Source organism: Euleptes europaea, chromosome 15 (genome assembly GCF_029931775.1).
Source record: "Euleptes europaea isolate rEulEur1 chromosome 15, rEulEur1.hap1, whole genome shotgun sequence".
In the NCBI taxonomy this organism is placed as follows: Eukaryota; Metazoa; Chordata; class Lepidosauria; order Squamata; family Sphaerodactylidae; genus Euleptes; species Euleptes europaea.
Window position 1 is genome coordinate 37,130,396 of NC_079326.1, and position 14,830 is coordinate 37,145,225.

Genomic DNA, 14,830 nt, shown 5'->3' on the forward strand with positions numbered 1-14,830 from the left:
ATGTTTATTTTCCAAGGCAAAGTTGTTAAGTTTGACATTCTGGCTTAAAATCCCATAAAATCAGCAAGAAACCCAGTTTGTGCAATACACTTTATTTTCCTTTTACCTCTGCAGTCTTCGAGTAATCATTGTGTAAACAATAGAATGGAATGAAATTACATTGAGTTGTATGCAACTCTAGAACACCCAAACATTGATGACAAGGCATTATAAATAACTCTTAAATAACGTATCTGCCATTCTCTTTCCCCTCCCGAATGTCAGAGAGAGCTGCCATTTATCTAAGTTTAGCATGGAAGCGGTTTAACATGGCAATGTCCAAGAAATCCACTTCCTGGAAAATATGCTTCAAATTAGAGAATCTGTCTAACAAGTTACTAGCTCCAAGATATCTATGCCACAGGTTAAGCAAATGACTACTTCAGTCAGAAGTATTAAAAAAAATCTGTAACCATTTTGTTTCTTTTTACCTTTAAGTCATTGCACAAAGCCCCTTCTTCTTATTTGCACTCCACCAAGGTGTTCTGCAGAATTTCAAGTAAAGCTTAGATTCTCTTCAAGTTTTTATTGTTATAACACAAAAATTCCTAAACTTTTAGAGAGAAGCCAAATCAGAGATGGGCAAAGTAAAGGCATTTTTTGTTTTTAGCTTAATGGCAACTGTTTATAAGAAGTTTTCCATTTGTAGACTTCCCCCAACAAAGCAGAACGCAGGTCATATTTTGTCTCAAGTCTCTGCTACAGTAAACCCTCCTCATTACTCAAGAGATCTCGACGTGGTAGGTCTAGAATTGAGATGAGCTCAGATTCACAAAGCTTCAGGCACAGTCTTAGATCAGTTAATATCCACAAGGCACCTCCCACACCCTTGACAACCAGATGATGGATTTAAAAAAAAGACAACACAAACCAAAACGAAACCAAAACTAAATGCCTACATCAGTTCAAAAACTAGGAGAGAGCAACATGTGCTTCAAAGATGAACCCAAAACTCTTTTAAAATAAAAACAGGTTACCTGCAAGTAGCACATAATAAAGGAAACGGGAAAAAATCGATTTCTTATAGCTAGGCTGTGTAATGCATAAATATAAGGACAGAAAAATAAAATTCACAGTTGTGTTTCGTTTCCTTAAAACTAGAATTCAAGTTTGGCTAATAAATCCTAGCATTTGTAAGTTATGTTCATTTCTACGTACAACAGAAGAGAGTCAGTATTATCCCCTAAAATAGTTGTTATTGATTTTTTCCCCATTCTAATTAAAGAAGAAAAAACTCTGATAGAAAATTCCTTTTGTAACCGATGGATACAGCCACCTGAGCACATTTCTAATTCGTGCTTTCACTTCAGGGAAATCCGAACTTGATTGCTAGAGAGAGACATTTATAGTAGCTTTTGGAATGGTAGCGGGAGCAGTGTAGAGGTGGGCTTGTTGCTTGTTCCAACTTGGTGGATTGCCATAGAATGAAGCAGAAGTCAGAGTGTGGTGCTCGGATTTTTCCTTCGCGAACGAAAGCTGGCCTCTTTGCAATCTCGCCGTTTTGCTGGGGGTCAGGTGGTTGGCATCAGCTGATACTTAACTGAGCAAAGCCAATCAGTTTTATCTCGTCGGGGATCTCGGTACTGTCGCAGCCAGAAGCCTGGAAAGAAAGGGATGGGGAAAAAAACCAACAAGCATTTGTTATGCGTGGCGCAGAGAGGTAAGCTGCAGTGCTGCAGTCAAAAGCTCTCCTCACGACCTGAGTTCGATCCCGACGGAAGTCGGTTTCAGGTAGCCGGCTCAAGGTTGACTCAGCTTTCCATCCTTCCGAGGTCGATAAAATGAGTACCCAGCTTGCTGGGAGTAAAGTGTAGATGATTGGGGAAGGCACTGGCAAACAACCCCATAAACATAGTCTGCCTAGTAAACGTCGGGATACGACGTCACCCCATGGGTCAGTCCTTTTTTTTTAGGAGACCTACTTCGTAGTCATTACATGCCTCACAATGCAGATTTGAGAACTAAACGTCAGGTTACATCCCGCCAACTTTTTTGATCACTCGGTTCCCCCCCTTATTACAGACCCTGTCCTACATAGCTATTGGCCATGCCAGTCCCATGATTTCCAGCATAGCTTTTCGGGTGGTCCAAGGGGGACTCCATTCTCCCCTTTTCACCAGTGGAAAAGCTGATTGGATTCAATCCATTGTTTTATCCTTGAAAGGCTGATGGAACTTCTAGAGCAGAAGAAATAAATGGCAGGTTGGTTGTGTTGATCCCTAGGAAAAAGCCAAAAGAAAAAGCAGTGCAATACCTACCCTGGAGAGCCATCACATCTCCTTCCCCCAGACAAAGATTCTCTCTGCCGCCCCCGCCCCCCACCAAGACTTAACCAAAATCATATCAAAACAAACCATGTGACTTCCTATTAGTATGAATATGTTAATCATTGTATATCAGGTAAGACATATTACAGGAGAGGGCTCTAAATAACAGACTTTACTTGTTTGTGATTTACAGAGTGCATTCTGCAACAGGCAAACACACAAAAGTCCTATGAGGAAAGGTTGGAGGAGCTGGGTATGTTTAGCCTGAAAAGGAGAAGACTAAGAGGTGATGTGATAACCATCTTCAAGTACTTAAAGGACTGTCATATAGAGGATGGTGCCAAGTTGTTTTGTGTTGCCCCAGAAGGTCGGACCAGAACCAACAGGTTGAAATTAAATCAAAAGAGTTTCCATCTAGACATTAGGAAGAATATTCTACCAGTTAGAGCGGTTCCTCAGTGGAACAGGCTTCCACGGGAGGTGGAAGTTCTCCTTCCCTGGAGGTTTTTAAGCAGAGGTTAAAATTCTATGATTCTATGAATTCCCCTCCTCCCATCTCAAATGATAACCAACTAGTCAGGTCAACAGGTAAGAAACAGGCCTACTGAGACAGCAAAGCTGGCTATAGCTATTAACCCTCTGAATACACAACACTAGCAGTCACTGGGATCGTCCTCTTAGCAAGTATGGTCTCTAGCCACATTAAGTACAGCTTGGCTGCTAATATCGTCTACTTGGGGAAGGTGCTCTAGTGGGTAGGGGCTGCTCAGCCGCAAGGGGTTTTGGAATAAACCCATTATCGAGACTAATTTCAACTGAGTTTCAGAAACAAAAATTGCTTCAGATGCCCTTACCTTTGTAAGGCATGTGAAAAAGGGAGTGTAAGTGGTAGTTCTGCTGGACCTTCGTTGTACCACTGACCTTGGTACTGGCAACAATACATACCAGTGGTTCCATTCCTGCCTGGCTAATTATTTCCAGAAAATGGAAATGCCGGAGAGCTGTTTGACACCATGGCTATTATGTCATAGTGTTGAATAAGGTTCAGTTCTTTCCCACATCCTATTTCATATCTACATGAGTCTTTTGGAAGCAGTCATCAGGAGATTTGAATGTCGTCAATATGCAGATGACATACAACTCTTTCCATCTGAATCAGGTGCGGCTTACTGACATAAAGAATCAGCTTCTAGATAAGGGCCAATGAACTAAAGTTCAATTCGAGTAAGAATGATGTAGTGTTGATTAGTGCTGGTACTGATTGTGGAACTGATGGACATCTGGATGTTGTTGTACACCCCTCTGCCCCCAATAAAGAAGGTTTGCAGCTTGGTGTGTGTGGTTAGATCAAAATCTACAGCTGGATGCCTCTACTTTTTCTGTATTATGCAATGCTTTTAAACCAACTTCAGCTGGTTCACAAGCTGCAACATTCGTCAAGGAGTGTCATCTAGTCACAGTGACCCATATTCTGGCCCTCTACAGGTTAGATTACTATAATGCACTTTATACGGGGCTGCCCTTGAAGACTGTGCAGAAACTTCAATCAGTCCAGGATGTAAACAGCAAGACTTCTAGCTGGGATGGACTACAGGAAGCAATTCAGGGCATCAGTGCTGGGTAACATATGGTAGCAGTAGGGCTACCTGTCAAAAAAAGGTTATGAGCAGTGTATTAATGACAGTTTGATGGGCAAAAATTATATTAATCTACTTTGTTTACATTTCAAAAAGAAAGGTCGAATCTTTAATAATATAAGATACCTTCTCCACCCCTGTCTGCCAGGAGAAATTTCCTACTGAATACAGCGGTGTTAAACGTAGACGATCTTCATTAACTGTGAACTGTGCATTTATTTTATCAGGAAGCAACAACTTTCAATCAATATTGCTAATTAAATCAACAGCTTGAAGACATACAACTCCTTTCTCCCTATTTAGGGAAGGTTAGCCTCCTGAAAAATAAACCAAAGAAGTCTGACAGTTTAAGGAGAGACTGATGTGTTTGTCAAGAACATACATTTAACACTTCAATTAGCTATTCTCTGTGTGTGTCGATTACCCCAGGAGCGTTACTATACTAATCGTTCTGGGAATGTGTGCCTTTTAAAGCCTCTCTTAAGCAGACTACTTTTATTCCAGGAAGGGGAAAAAACCTTTAAGTTATTTCCCACTTTAGAAATAGGTTTGAGGGACAGTAATGGTTGGAATGCTGGGAGACCTGGGTTCAAACACCTACACTGTCACGAAATGAGTCAGTCATTCTCTTAGCCTAACCTACCTCACAGGGTTGTCGTGAGGGTTAAATAATAACATAAGAAAGGCCCTGCTGGATCAGACCAAGGCCCATCAAGTCCAGCAGTCTGCTCACACAGTGGCCAACCAGGTGCCTCTAGGAAGCCACAAACAAGACAACTGCAGCAGCACCATCCTGCCTGTGTTCCACTGCACCCAAAATAATAGGCATGCTCCTCTGATACTAGAGAAAATAGGTATGCAGCATGGACTAGTATCCATTCTAACTAATAGCCATGAATACCCCTTTCCTCCATGAATATGTCCACTCCCCTTTTAAAGTCGTCCAAGCTGGCAAAAATGGAAGAATAATGTACGCCACCCTGAGCTTCTTGGAGGAAGGGGTAGGATATAAATGTACAAAACAGGCTTGGATCATCTGCAAGATATCTGTGCTCCAACCAAATGGCTTTAAAAGAGTCTTTCCTACCAGTAAAACAAAACTCCTATTTACAACTTATACAGCACTCCACAAAGCATGCATGTGTGTGTACATTTTCTGCTAAAAGAGACACAAGCCGTGTTAGTTCCATACAGTTTGATTACTTTTCATAGTTTGGAGCTAGAAAAATAAAGAAACGGTTTTATTAGTAGAACATTTTAAAGGACCGCATCCATTTGCAGCCTGTTCAAGATAAATTTTTCTTACGTTGCTCAGGATTTGCTGCAACAGATGTGCTCTGTTTGGTCTTTAGGTATTTGGATTCCTTTAATATATAAATGGCAATAGTAATTTGCATATTACAATGGAAAGTCTTGCAATAAAAGTGCAGGGTGGAGCCATCTATCAGAGGTTTAAGACCTCTCATTACTATTTAGTGGCTCACCAGCCACCCATCAACAATTTGGGTAGAGTTTGCAAGACTCCGATTCATGTTTCATTAATGTGGAAGCACATTTCCCCCTGAAGACCTGCAGAAAGTAAACAGCCATTCAGAAGTTACGCCCTTTCAGTCCACCGCCTCTTCTTTGCCCCTTACCTCCTTAAAACACTGGGTTGGGTCCCATGAACTGCCAGCAAAATAAATTGTAACTTGGCATTTCACAAACTTGTAATTAATTTATGCCTTTGAGCTTGCACAAAACTTTCATCAAAGCTTGTGTGATGCCTTACACTAGCAGTAGGACCAGTTTGGATACAGGCAACTTTTCTTACTGCTATGCTGCTCAGCTAAGTGAAAACCTGAAGAACCCTTCTGGAAAGCCACCATAGGGTCCCACACATTACGCAGGTGCAAATAGCATATTTTTTTGCAAAAGTACTCTATCGACGTGAAATCATAAATAGAGGGGGCCGTGGGGTCTTTTGGTGCAGAGTACAGAACACCAGCTAGTAATAGGTTTCTCTAAAGTTAACTGTTGGCAAGATCTAGCTCTTGGCTATCCCATCACAACCTGTTTCACCAGCAGAGGATACTAGTCATGATGCATACCTATTCTCTCCAGGATCAGAGGAGCATGCCGAATATATTAGGTGCTGTGGAACACAGGCAGAATGGTGATGCTGCAGTCATCTTGTTTGTGGACTTCCTAGAGGCACCTGGTTGGCCACTGTGTGAACAGACTGCTGGACTTGCTGGACCTTAGTCTGATCCAGCAGGGCCTTTCTTTCCTCTCTGCACTCGTATTAGAAAGCATGCAATTGCTAAGGCAACTGATTCATTATCAAGGCCTTGTGTTTATTTTGAGTGATGTGAGCGCACTCCATCTAAAGTTGTTTCTGCAGCATACCAATTACACTTACGGTTTACCGGCTCTGTCAGATAACTGAAATGCTGCCTGGTCATGAGTGGCTGATGGAGTGTGCTGATGGCTTGGCTCACTTGAGCCATACTAGAGTCATTTCCCATTGTGTTGACCAACTGCCCATTTATCTTCCACGACTCAGCCTTCCTTTCCACCCCAAACAGATCACAGGAACTTGGTTCTACAGGGAGAAGAGTTGCACTTACAACTGTTGTTCACCGAGATCTTCTGTGCAGATACACATTTGGGACTGCACCTGCGCAGGCCTGCCACTAATGGAAGTTTCTAGCCTCACGCATATGGAGGGGGTGCCCCTCCCCTTCGGAGTGAGCAGGATGGCTTTCCCTGCCAAAACCGTCATGTGCTCTGAAAAAGTGCGCCACCTGTCCCTCAGATCTTGAGTGCCGCCCCCTCCGAGTGGATGGACGATGTTTTAGGTGGAGCCAGGCAGATCTCCTGATCCAACCTTGGAACCGACCAACCTGAGGTCTTTTTATCCTTCCTAGGCTCCCTGCCCGTGTTCGAGCTTTTGTTTTTGTTTCTTTGTAGGTTGCTCCGATGTATGCCAGCTCGCCGCAGATAGGCTGCGGCGTTTCGGGCCGAAGACCTTCAGAATCGCTGAAACTGACATGGTTGAGGGGGTCGGATCTGAGGCCGGTGTTACAGGCATGGATCAAATCGAAGAGGCCTCCGCCAACGGAATGGGCAGGACTGACTGTGTGGATGAGGGCCTGCGGGGGGTAGAAGATCTCTGCGGGGGACTGCAATGAGGGTCTTCTCCCACAGTGCAGCCTTAAGCTGAAAGGCCCTGTCCGATCTGGCCTTGGGTGTAAACTTCTGGCAAATTCTACATGCCGGGACATTATGGGTCTCGCCAAGGCAGAGCAAGCAAGCCTTGTGCTCATCGTCGTGAGGCATTTTGGTGGAACATTGAGAGCACTTCTTGAAAAGTGCCTTGGCTGCCATGGAGCCCACTTCAACCACTGATTGGCAGGGTAGAGAACATTTTAGCGATGGCTGGGGAGGGCTAGGTCAGCCAAAGTTACCTCAGGCACCCTTGAATGAACAAAGAAAATGAAGAAGAAATTCCCATCAACAACTAGGAACAGCGTCAAATTGCACAAAAGAACTCGCTTTGAAGAGCAGAGGAGAAAAACGTCTATGCTCGGTGGCAGCAAAAAAGGAACTGATGGGACTTCCGCTAGAGACGGTGGACTGAACACCACGTTCTTCGGGGGCTTCCAAAGAACCCAAGAAATGTTCAAATCTGGGATGCATCCTGCATCCCTACCCGGATCCTAAATAGTGGACCGGGGACCAGGAACTCTCCTGTAGCCTTGAAGAGCGGTTTGACCCCCATTTTTCTGAGAAAGGACGACTCTCGGGGAACTGGGTGAGGTCCCGCGGGCATTGAGGGGAAAATACAATGCCGCAAATGTCTCTTTGGATTTAGGCTCAGTCCTCCTCTACCTATTACCACCTAAGCAACTACACGGAAGCAAGAATACCTACTCTTCTAAAATCTGAGTCAGTTATAAAAACCCTTTCGTTTTACCTGGATTTGGAGGATCTGAAGAATTGGCAAATACATCTATCAAATTCGTGCCTCCCCACCTAATGTATAAATGACTCTTACAAAACAAAAAAGCATCAGATAAACCGGCAGGAATTCTATCAATCTGATCAGTGGGTAGACGTAACAAACAGGAGCTTTTGAAAGACGTTACAACTACCAATCAGATACTTCGACGCTGAAAGGGGAGGAAGAATTTTCCCCCTTCTTAGTTGTCGTCTTTCCACCTTCATTGTTTAATGCCATCGCGAGACTGTAACAGACTGTGAGATCGGGGGCCGGAAGTGTGTCTCCCTTGTGTAACTGGCAAATCACTCCCAAGTTCCTGGAAGAGGAGGTAACGAAAGGTCCACGGTTCTACATCTTTATGGGTATATCCTGTTCTTTGCCGCAGTCTATACTAGAGTGTTTTCAGCTTGATGGTATTTAACATCAAAATACTACCCACAATACAGGCATCCTGCTGAATCACCTACAAATTTTTCTATTTTTTGGTTTATTTGCCCGGACTTTACCAACTCACTAACAAAAATTTTAAAAGTAGCAAGCATGGAACGTGAGATTAAATAGATGGATCAACTAATTGCCATGACAAACACCATATATCAATCTATCAACCAAAAACTGGATTCTATTTTGGATGTACTTAAAGACATAAAGGACCAAGCTAATACAACGAAGTTAGATGTGATAGCAGCGGATTTTCCAAGTGAGAAGGTGGCTCAAGATCAGGAAATTCCCACAAAGGAAAAGGAGAGCCAGGATAAACAACAAGACGGCACATCCTTTCAACAGGAAACTGCAACAGACCTGCTTACGAAGGATATGAACGTGAGAGACCTTGACTTTTATCTTTACAAACTGCCTGAAGAATTCTTTGATATTAGCTTGGAGGACTTGGTGGTAAGGCTGGAGCTACCAGGATTTCTTTTTATTAACTTGGAATTGAAGAAACTACAATGCAGATGTACTATAAGAACTCTATGCTTGCAGAGGGAATTTCACCAAACATATCCAAGGATGCTCTCCAGTGTTTGGAGTCAATGAAGAAAAGCAGAAGACTCTGGAAATTCCGGACAAAGGGATTGGCTAAAAGAGTCTAGTTTTGTTTTCTGGAAATAGACAAGGGACTGTTAAAAGGCTTGATTTTGGCAATAATGGTAGAATTTACTATATTAATACATTATAAAGACAATTTACAATGAATAGGTGTAGGGAGACATGGAGGGTTTACGGAGGTATTGTTTTTTAAAGAAGATGATAATCTTTACTTATTGATCTAATCCATTTATTATTAGTGAGATTTATTAACTTTCCTTTTTTCTGAGATAATATTAACCACCTTTTAATGATTACATTCAATATTATATTTTTAAAACTGTATGAGATTTAGTTCAATGAGTGTAATTATAAATATTAGGATTAGAATCATAGATACCAAAGAGTATACAGATTTATAAATGGATGGAGGAAGATGTAGGGGAAGTCCTGTTATATTTTTTCTTTTCTTTCTCTTTATCTTTATATGTTAACTTATTTCAGAAAAATAATAAATATTTTTTTAAAAAAGGAACTGAGGAACAGGAGGTGCACCTTTTTGGAGCACGTGATGGTATTGGTGGGAAAAGCTGTCCCACTCGCTCCGAAAGGGAGGGACGCCCCCTCCGTATGTATGAGGCCAGAAACTTCTACTAGCAGCAGGCCTATGCAGGCGCAGTCCCAAATGTGAAGCTGCACTGAAGATGAAGCTTCATTAGAATACTGCTTGAGTCCATTTTAAATTCATGTACATGGTGAGACTGTGTTGTCAGAGAGCAACACAATAGTTTTCAACTGCAAGTTTCCTAATTTTGCTTCTTATAAAATGTACCATTCAAAAGGTAGTGTCACAGCAGGAATCCTCACCTACACTACATTCAAAGGAAGCAAAGGCATGGAGCAGCAAGGGAATTCTCAGGTTTTGTTGAAAGAAAAAGAAAATGCCATTGCGATTTCTACTCCTCTTTCAAAACGTAGTGGAGCGTTCTGACCTCTACCTTCATCAGAGCCAGGGAATCTGCTACTACCTTGTATATACTAAGTTCTTACATGAAGGTCAATGCCACAATAAATTCAATACATCAGAGATGTATCTGAACAAAGTACCCCAGGTACAAGTGTTGGTATTAATATGCTTAACACATGCTGGTTAAAAGAAAAGGTAAATGTCTCCAATATCACAATGAAAGCCATAAAGAAATCCCAGATGTAATTTCATGTTGTAATATTGTTTCATAAGACTGCAAACTTCGATCAACAACTTACAATGCAATCCTAACCAAAGTAACCCCTTTCTAAGTCCATTGTCTCTGATGGACTTTGAAGGAAGTAATCCTGCTTAAGACTGCACTGCTAATGAACTAGAGTTTGTTTCATGAGTTACCGGGGGGGGGGGGTGCCAAGTATGAGCAATGCAACCAAGGTTTTATCAGAAAAGTTATGTTAAGGAAAGAAAAGGAGTATTAAGGGTAGCCTTTTGTTCAAATAACATGCCAGACTGTTTGAACTGGAAGCTGTATTATACTTGCTACAATATCTCAGACCACAAGTTCTTGGAGTTATGCGAGTTTATTTAAATTAAGCTGATTCATCAGTAAAAAGAGAGGTTATTAACGAAACACTATCTGGCTGACAACTCAAATGTCATTTTTCTCAATTGATATGCTGCCTTGACAGCTAGAAGGGTCTCAGAGCTACTCCTTGTGATGTGGATGACTCTTTGGACCAAAGCAGAGGTTATGTTTAACATGCAATCAGCACTGGCACTTCTAGCAGGATTATGCTGCTGCAGTTGTCTTGTTTGTAGGCTTCCTAGAGGCACCTAGTTGGCCACTGCTGGACTTGATGGATTTTGGTCAGATCCAGTATGGCTTTTCTTATGTTCTTAATCATTTTGTGGCTGGCTCCGCCTCCTCTGGCAGCCATTTTGTTGCTATGCCCACCACACTGTGTCAGAATTCCAAATGTGCCCACAGGCTCAAAAAAGGTTGGGGACCTGTTCTACAGCAACCCAACCACATTACATACAGATCATGACAATTCACATGCTCAGCTGAAAATCACCCCAAGGATTCTATCAGGTGTCAGCCAGGTTCAGCACTGCGGAGAAGGAGGAGGCATTATGTGTAAGCAGAAACTACCACAATGCTGGATAAAGTTGACATGTAACATGTTGCAGGAGGCAAAGCATTAAGGTGCTACGGCCTTTATGCAATATGCAGTACTTTCGCCAGTCCCTAGACCCGCAGCGGTTTACACAGAAGGACGGACCTAGAGGCCAACTTTCCCCCATGGGCACACTTCCGTTTTTGCCCTCTCTAGAAAATAAACTATTGTAGACCAATTGGCTTAAATGGTCCCAGTGTGAAAACCTTGCCTATGGCCATTCAATGAACTTGAGGCATCTGCAGTCAAGAGCAGCTGTTAAGCTTGTGGCTATACAATACATGCCAGACATTACCAGCGTGCAACGCTCTATTTTGCAAATTATTCTTTCCAGCGAGCAAATTTTTAAAGAGGGCCATTAAAACACTGGGCTCCTGCTTTTCTGTTTCAGATTGTGCGGCGTAATAAAGTGTTGAAAAGGTCAACGCTCAATACAGAAAGGTGGCTAATAAAACATCAGAGGAAAGCCTGGCTCAAAAGACTAGTAATTACATTCTATTTACTAATATTATTTTGTTGCCAACATTGCTTTACTTACCAGCTTAAAGGTTAACGTTTTCAAGGCCTTGGGGTCATCTACTATTTTTTGTAAATTAGCAGCAACTGTGGAAAACAAAGCATAAACAGAAATGAAATATACAGAAAAAATCAATCACTGGAGGCCTTTATTCCAGCAGAATGATGCCTATTTCGGTAAGATATTCGTAAAGATTACACTCCAAAGAACTAGTCAACCATACTTCAGTGGAAGACAGCTATTAGAAATAGCTAGCTTTATTTTCTTGGATTCCTTGAAAGTTTGTTCCTCCACAGGGAAACACTAGAGAAAAACCGATCAATGTTCAAAATAATTTTGCTTTCTGTTCCAACTTTTCCCACAGGCATTTCTCTGCTGGAATCTGTGCATAGCATGGAGATCTTTGCACCGACTCTACACCTGTACCCACTCATAAAAAGATTATGATAATTTAACAGCAATTTCTACCCTGGATATTCAGCCTGTGATTAGACACCGTACCTGACTTGGCAAATCTAGTAGAGTTATAATTAAATGTGCTTAACCAAGAAAACCAATATCTTCTTCAGGCATACAATTTAGGGAAACTAAGCTATATAACATAGTCTTGATAAGTAGTAGAAACATATGAAAAACAAATGTTGACAGAGGAAGAATTACAAAATGACTGACTTTCTCCATTAAGAGGAAGGTGGAAACATAGTATTAGTTCGAGTGATGGATTCGTTCTGGGTTTAAATCCCCACTGTACCATAGAAGCCCACTGGATAACCTTGGGCCAGTCACTCCGTCTCAAGTCTAACCCACTTCACAGGTTGTTTTTGTGAGGATAAAGTTGAGGGTCCCTTTAGATATGGGGGCAACTATCGCACCCGTGACAAACACAAAACAAGGGACCCTCGGGTAAGACTACATGTAATTCTAGACTTCTGCAGGTCTAAAGCATTGTCACACTTGATTTCAAAACTATTACAAAAATTAAAACAACACTATTAAAAGCAGCAGCAGAGAATCAATCATTAAACAGCTGGAGGGACTGAAGAAGACTCTTAAAACCTTAATAACAAACTTGCATTTAAATCCTATCTGCTAATAACTGAGAGTTGAACTAGACCCAATGTCAGAAGAACCCTGAGGGCTCAGACCTCGAGTCCGTCTTCCTCAGGATCTTGTTTCCTACAGCAACCGGTCAGCCAGATGTCTCCAAGGACCCCAGAATCAGGGCAGGAAGGGAACAAGCCTCCGCCTGCTGATGGAAATTTGGAAGCTCTGTTTGGCCATCACATAATACTACCATTTTGGGGCAAACTGCAGACAGCACTGGACTTCTGTGACCGGAACCAGAGAATTATTTGGTCTTTAAAAGCTACTGGGGGAAGGGAAGGAGGGATGTGGATCAGGACTGCAGTACTAAGGAAGGAGGGAAGTTAATACACACACACACCCGTGCTATTTCTCCAATTGAAAGCACCCCTTCCCTCACACTGCTTTGGGCTCTTGTAGGGAAAAAAGACAGACAGAATGTGCAAGTCTCTCTTTTCTGTCAATAATGACATTTATGATATCTTACACTGTTTATTCATCTATTGAAAATACTCCCGTCCCACCTCATTTCCTTGGATGTAAGGCAGCTAGCAATGCAACTACAAGCTGCAGAACAGAAAACATTAAAATTAACAAATAAAAATAACGCACAGATGTAAAACACTGATGAGCTGGGGTAGTTGCAGTATACAAAGTATTTCACAAGTGGTCACACCACAGACATATAAAGGCAGCATTATTGTTATTATTAGCAGTAACATTGTGGGAGCCTGGATGTTTGAGCAGCTAAAGCACTGGTTCCCAACCGGGGGTCCACAGACCCCCAGGGGTCCACGAGAACTAAATTAAGGTCCGTGAAACAAAGTTATAAACCCATAATAAATTAATATTTTCAATTAAAAGTTCTCTATTATAAATATATATATATTCAAATATTATCCTAAGTTTAATGTGTAACTAACAGTTATGATTAATGTTTAACTAACAGTTATGATTAAAGTTTATTTTCAAATTCTCAGAATTTTTATTTTGAACCCTGGGGTCCCTGCACCGATCAAAAAAGTCCTAGTGGTCCCTGGTCAAAAAAAGGTTGGGAACCACTGAGCTAAAGGGTATGGGAAGGAGCTGCTTAAACCTTTTCACTAGCAGGTTTCCCCCAATTATACTCCCCTTCCTCAATTTTCTTTCTGGCGAGGAATGATATAAGAACTCATCCTGCTTCCTTGTAGGTGGGCAGCAGCCGGCACAGGGGAAATTGTGAACAGAAACAGCCGGAGGGAAAAGGGCTACCCCCTCCCTACACAGAAGCCGGCACCTTTGCCTTTAGAGATTCAGGAGATTGTTACATGAGTCTTTTGACCCTAGATTTCCTTACTTCAGACTGCTACTGAGAGGCCTTTTGACAATCAAAACCCTGAAACTGAATTCATATTGAGTGTGCAGGAGCATAAACAGGAGAATGAGGCAAAGGAACCAGCAGGAAACCTGGTTTTATCCAGCCAAGTAGCAACTTTAATAAGAATAAAAGAAAATGAACAACCTCGAGGACAGAGTCATGATGTCCTCAGATAGGGAAAGCAACTCGGAAAGAGCCTTTTCATAGAGCCGTGTTTACCCAAGACGTGTACCTTTGGCACCTGCTACGCTTTTCCTTAACTGTAGCTCAAGTGTCTCGTGAATCGCAGTGTGTTTAGGGACAGGATGGAAAGCGGCATAAAAGACGTCTAAGTTCAACCTTCAACTTGATGAATGTGTTGAGAGTCAGGTGTGGAAGGTGGGGGAAGAAATCAGCAAAGGAAAAAACAATGGAAGTAAAAAATAAAAGGCAAGCCTTCAGAAGCTTTGGGATAGCCTCTTGTGCTTAAAACTACAAATGCCACTGCAAATTAGGGAGCGACTGTATGCAGGCACTTTGATCTCCCTTTTTAAAATATAAAGCAAAACAAGCAACTTGTACATGTTTCATAGGGAAAAGCAAAGCAAGTTAAGAAATAAGGCACCCTGGGAGCCTTCAAAAGAAAAGCTTTTTAAAAAAAGAAATAAATGTCCTTAAGCAAGTTCATTCTTAGGCGCCTGACCAACATGACCGAATGACTGCAGGTTTTATCTCAGCACCACTGAGAAATTACATTCTAGTGTGCTGTTT

At 41.9% G+C, this 14,830-nt stretch overlaps 1 protein-coding gene across 1 annotated transcript in view; it reads right to left on the minus strand.

The window, feature by feature from the left end:
- Positions 1-1,137: 1,137 nt before the first annotated feature.
- Positions 1,138-14,830, minus strand: part of STK39 (serine/threonine kinase 39) — a 146,911-nt gene continuing 133,218 nt past the window's right edge. The window contains 2 exon segments of the mRNA XM_056861184.1: positions 1,138-1,639; positions 11,662-11,726. Coding sequence (XP_056717162.1) covers positions 1,565-1,639; positions 11,662-11,726 — 140 coding nt within the window. The 3' untranslated portion in view covers positions 1,138-1,564.